We start from the raw sequence: 6,000 nt of genomic DNA on the forward strand, positions 1-6,000 counted from the left end.
TCAGTAGAGAACATAATATCTGAAGCGAATAAATGTTTATTCCAGTAATAGGTTTGAACTTGTCTTTTTATATAAACTTCAGAAAAGATTAACCAACTTTTTATGTCTTACAGATGGATGTCTCCCATTCGCAGCTGAACTGAGAGGTAAGCAATTAAAACCTCCAGCTGCCAGCGCTCTGTGCAGACTTCTTATCACAAGAAGGATCTCTCATACTTCTCGTGTATAAAATTATTTTGAACATCTACAGCTTGCTTTTATTCTGGGCAAGGCCCACTCTCCCTCTAACCATATGGTGTTTCTCTTCCAGCTATTCCATTATAAGAATATTAAAGGGAAACAGTGGTTGCATCTGGGCCCTTTGGCCCGTGACAATACACAAGGAGCATATCACGTCCAAGACAAACAAAGAGTTGCAAGTACACGCATAGTTCTGTTCACAAGCACAGTAAATACTACACCATGTTTGCACCTCTGATGCTGACAGGAAAGGCCAAGAGTTCATCTTACCAGCATTCGTTCAAACTCTCTGTTCACTTCCTCTTCATTGAGACTGTTCACATACACCTCTACCGCAGGCTCAGCAGAGTAATTTTCAGATGTGGGCCTCGGTTGTGTTGGATAAGGCTGGCCGCCGCCCGCCTTGGACGGCTTCTTTCGACCTCGACTTCCAAACATATCCAGCTAGAATGTAGGAAAAAAGCATGAGTGAACCTAACAGCAATAGTTCTGTGGCCAATTAGCAGCTGATTAATTTTTTCTGTGCTATACTACGTAGCATGTCAAAATGTTCTCACAATGTAACCTAGTTATGTGCATCTGCTAGCCTTGAATGTGTCTGAGATATGCAAATTAGTTAAAGACTGCAATTAAAACAACCTTCAAGTGGCTCTAGTTGCAAATAAAGAAGCCACTTAAGACAAACTGCTCACCACTTGGACACATTTAACAGCACTCCTTGTTTTTTACCTAGATGACTATTAAAATAACAACAATGTAATGAAATCCTCCAAAAAAGGATAAATTTTACTTTTAGGTAATATTTTATCTAGGCCGGTTAGTCCTCCTTGCCCTCAACTATTGCAAACACTAATCTGTGACTCTTCATGTAAGTCTCTTGCATGGGTGTTGAGTCTGCAATCATGGTTACTATATTTCCACACTGTACAAAATAAACAAATAACTTTTAGCTTATTTTACTTTTGCACATTCAATGAAGCATCTACTTGCAGTTAAAGGAACACAACTATGCTGACTACAATATCCTTTTACAACCGTAAGAGCAAAGTCATCAGTGAAAAACTGATGAACCACATTGTAATGAAAAGTGTTACAGCCAGATATTGGACACAAAGTAAATATAAAGTTGAGTGTTCATTTAATGTCGGAGCTTCTTTTGAATGACTAAAACTACAAGATGCAATTCAGCCCTGATGTTATTGAAACAAGTTATCTTAGAAGAACCTTCATGAACATTTCCTGAGTGATTTGACCATATTATGCCCTGCATTTTCACAGAACTTGAAAGAGACAGAAATATATATTATAAGCTTGTAATAGGCTCAATTAAGCAGGTTGAAGGAAATGGTACTCTAATGCAACCAAACCACCTTAATTAAATGTATCTGTTCGAGAAACAATTCAAGGATAAACCTACATACACATCACAAAAGAAAGATGGACAGAGCCTCACCATTTGTCTTTCCTTCCCTCGCTTGACAAGCATTCAATAAGAGTATGACAATATAGATTATTAATATTTTACAAGAGAACCTGGCAAGTAAATTACAGACTATTGTAACTATGCATGCCTGTCTTTGCGGAAGTGTCACTCCATTGCAGTAAAAAAAAAAAAAGAAGAAAGAAGAAGTGTGGGCCTGATTCTGATACTTTAGCTGTGCAACAGATGTTTCTTTCTTTTTCTTTTAATTAAGAATCCAAACAAATGTACGACAGCGCTATCATGGAGCAATACAGATTGCCACTTCTCACACACACAGAGCTGCTAATTTGAATTCAATGAAACATGCACGACAAAGTCAATATATAATATGTCCACATTAAAAGAAGTAATTCAAAAGGATCGGCCCATAGGGAATCTTCAAAACAGCCAAATTAAAATATCGAATTAACCAACAGAATCTTACAGAAAGCCCCAATGCAACAATATCTGCGCTAAATTTCACGCATTTCATGCCACAGGGATTTGTGAGCTTGCGCGTAATTTACGAGTTTGATTAACATACTTGCAAGTGTCCCTCAATATCTGCACTCTTCACAGTGAAGGTTTCACTTTGATATTCTCGGAGAAAACTATTTCAGAACAACTGCGTGGGGTAGTTGGCAGTGCGAGAGTTGCGTGCGTCAGCAGCTGGATTAAAGCCCGCACTAGGACAACAAAATAACAATAACAGACAAAAATATGGCAAAGCACATGCAAATGGCACTGCACCCCTAGTTTGGCCGCCAGCAAGCATGGAAAAGGAGGAGCGGAGGGCAGAAGTGACAAAAGCGACACGCAATGGGACATCTATAAATAGCAAGCAGCGAGGGTACCATTCTTGCCGAAATGTGCCGTTAACTGAACGAAAGCGAAACCGCGCGGAACGCGCGGCACTTCGGGGTTCAAAACATTATTTAGGAGCGAAAGAGCCTGAATGCAGAAAGCTAGCAAAGTCATCCGATCGTCACAAAAAGCGGCCGCTGCAAATCATCGCCAGCCCCATCCAAGACGCCGTTAATGTTTCCGGTGTTAAACAGCTGGTTAAGCGTGCAGCGCGCCATACGTAGGCGACTAACTTACCAGTATGACTGATGACCTTTTATTAGACATGTTAGCCAAAGCTCATGGCATCTTAGTTCACTAAAAAGAAAGACAACAACGTGGTGTATAACAGTGTGAAAGCAGTCGATACGTGAACACGTTTACGTTTATACATACACAAGCACAAGATTCGAGCAACACCAGCTGCGGGTGTCATATCTTACACGAGAATGCGTCATATTCTATACGAGAATCTCGCTAAGCCACCAAAAAATAGCCAAATACTCGTCCACCCGCAGATATGCCGTCCGGCTGCGAAAAGAAACGACCCTTTTCAAACGTCAGCCGAAGCACGAGAGCAAGCTCGCACCTGTGCGCGTCATCCACAAACGACGATCCGCGGTTGCTGGATGCGCTGCCACACATAAAGATACCCTCCTCGAGCAAAATGTTCTTAAAAGTCTGGGTTTCCTCCTCAAAACAACCTCCTTTCGATTGCGATCGTTAAAGTGTCGCACGAGAAAGATAGCACCGTTACTTCCTGTTAGCGCTGTTGCAACCCCAATTAACGTTGACAGGAACTCCGAGTTCGTCTACCGCGCTATGTTTATCAAAATTTCGCACACATTTGGCGATGTCTGTAGTGTCGTCTCTCGAAGCGCGAAGTTATGTGACACGCCGGCAGGGAGCCAAGATTTAATCTTGCAGCCGTGGACGTGCGCTGACGGTGTGAGACCGCGTTCCCAACAGGGGAGCCAGCCGCGCTGCTAGGAACTTGATCACAGCCATGCCAACGGTTCGGACATACGCAGGACACATTCCCGTGGCTATAAATATGAAGATTGACACTTACGTTTACGGTGTTCGCGTTCTTTTTATCCAAGTTCACAGTTTACCACAGGTGCCACTCCGCCCAAAGCGACCACCATGACCTCCTGTCGACTAAGCGTCCCCCTGGCGGACGCCTAACGAACTTTCGACATCGGTATATGTTCCAGGAAGACGAGCGCGGCGAGGCAAGCAAAAAGGAGGTCACCTCGAGTACAATACAAGCAGCGGAGACTTTATTAGGCTGCCCGTTGTTGGTTACAAGACGGTGCTCTAGCATCGTGCAGCCTGTGTGGCAGTGAAACGCATTGTAGCGGTGACGTCAGCCTGGCGCAAAGGCGCGCGCGAGCACGCGCGAGACCTCCCGCGATTTCCCGCCTTTTGCGGCGCGCTGTCAGACGGAGATGATGACTCAGGTGGTTTATTAAAACAGTTGCGAGCTTGCGTCGTCAAAGTCGTTGACTTCACTGCTGCGCAAAAGCTCGACTTACACTACTGCATTACATCGTGAGAGTTTTGTTTTTGCTTTCTTGCGTTTTTATTTATTTTTATTTTTTTCATTCATGCAACTATGCAATATTCGACCTTGATTGAGCGTTAGCACCTGCACTACATCGTGCGCGGCAGACGTGAGAGCGAAAAATTAAGAAAATAATTGGCGCGCAATGACTCGTTTATCTGACATTGATATCATCTTAAGTCTTTTTTTTTTTTTCTCCCTCGCGTACGAAATGGGAGATGCAATTAGGAGCCCGGTCTGCAAACTGTTTACGTGGGGCTTAATAATTAGTTATTCGGCTTGATAATTACGCCCACAGGCTTTACTCGTTACGAGGAGGTTGGCGTTTCGTTTCTCACAGCTATAACACTGAGTCGCGCGCTTGTGCGTATACGTATACAACAGGCGACGAACGAAACCGGATAAAGGCATATGCCGTCACGTGTATTCCGTGCCGTCCTGACGGCGTGCTGCGAATTATGTACAGTTTTTTTTTTTTTTTATTTATTGGTGATGGTATAGCCTCGCGTTTTTGACCACCTGGAGCACGCGTGCGCTCCACAACGACGTAGAGAGAAAGGGTAAAGGAGGGAGGCTGAGCAGGAAGGTGTCCGGTTTGGTACGCCGCACATGAAATGGAAACTCGATCTAGGAGAAGGAAGGGAACGAGATGACGAACCTAAAAGCCGTGGCAAGAAAATAAGGGAACGCGTGCGTCTCTGTCACAGCTTTTAAAACTCTCAGGCTCGTAGAGTGCAGAAATCCAGCTTACGTATTAGCTGCCTTGAATGTAGACGTCCGGCATGCAGAACGCGAAGAACGCCATATGCGCTTGCATCATCGTACATTTCACTTGTTGGCAACTGGTAACTCACTCGCCCTCTGTAACGCTGCAGCATCGTCCGGGTAACGTATAGTCGTCTTGCTCACTGCAGTTACTACATTCAGTGAAATCAATTGGAAGTGACATTTACTACTTAAGTTAATCATGTATCACTTCCATCGCAAGTTGTTTAAATCTAGGAAGCTGTGTACAATTTCCGTAAAGGGACAACAAAGTCTGACGTGGAAGATAATCCCTAATTTCTACGTATTGAGAAATGCTCGACGAGAAGCTCATTTGGTACCGCGTGAATTCAAAACTCGGAAAAGCAGCTGCATCGCGCAGTTCCACAAAAGAAAGAAAAAGGCGTCAGGATGGCCAGGTGGATAAAGGCTATGAGTCATTTATATGTGATCGCACGTGCCTGAATAGAACAAACGCTGTGTTGAGCTACAAACTGCTATACGATTCCAGCATATTTTATTAGCTTTGCATTTTTACAACAGCGCAGGTATTTACAAGATGAAATAAGAAAGGGACTGCTTTAAAATTTAAAAGACTTTTTAACGAATTCAGTACAAAGCCACAGTACATGGTACTTGCTGAAGAGGATTTCCCTCAGGAACCTAATGTCTATTTCTAAAAAAGTGTGGTGTCACAACCAGCTTACAGGCGTTGTCGACATAGCTCTAACTTCCAAAGTGACGCTCTATACAGCTGCGGGTCTTAACGGATGTGCAAGCTCGCGCGGGGGCACTGTAGAGACCGCGCTACGTACGTCATGTATATCGCGCTTTCTCTCTCCCTCTCCCTCGCACTATTTGTGAATAAGCGAGTCGCTCATTAGATGGCAAGCGGCTCTCTAGCGTCCATCCGTGGCGTGTATAACATTTAACTAAGGTAGCGTGACTATGCGCAAGCATATATACCGTGTTTTTTTTTTTTGTTTTTTTTTTTCACTTAAGGGAATACGAAATAGCAATCTTAGGTGCTGTAGACTTGTGTGTTATGCTTCTGGCGTTTATAATAGGCTCGTCTTACGTGTGCCATCGGGGACGTCAAAAATAAATAAGGATGGCGTCACCA

General features: G+C 43.6%; 1 protein-coding gene across 3 annotated transcripts in view; it reads right to left on the reverse strand.

Moving 5' to 3' along the window:
* The window catches only part of dia (diaphanous related formin 1), a 53,307-nt gene extending 48,089 nt beyond the window's left edge, over positions 1-5,218 (reverse strand). The window contains exons 1-4 of one of the 3 annotated variants that reach the window (XM_050183370.3): positions 3,618-5,218; positions 2,804-2,863; positions 1,694-1,714; positions 511-684 (exon numbers count right to left, since the gene is read on the reverse strand). In XM_050183370.3, coding sequence (XP_050039327.2) covers positions 511-684; positions 1,694-1,714; positions 2,804-2,833 — 225 coding nt within the window. In that variant the 5' untranslated portion in view covers positions 2,834-2,863; positions 3,618-5,218. The remainder of the gene's footprint in view (positions 1-510; positions 685-1,693; positions 1,715-2,803; positions 2,864-3,617) is intronic. The other 2 variants (XM_055073987.2, XM_055073988.2) reach the window with 2 other exon arrangements.
* Positions 5,219-6,000: the final 782 nt, after the last annotated feature.

The sequence above is a fragment of the Dermacentor andersoni genome, chromosome 4 (genome assembly GCF_023375885.2).
Source record: "Dermacentor andersoni chromosome 4, qqDerAnde1_hic_scaffold, whole genome shotgun sequence".
Classification (NCBI taxonomy): domain Eukaryota; kingdom Metazoa; phylum Arthropoda; class Arachnida; order Ixodida; family Ixodidae; genus Dermacentor; species Dermacentor andersoni.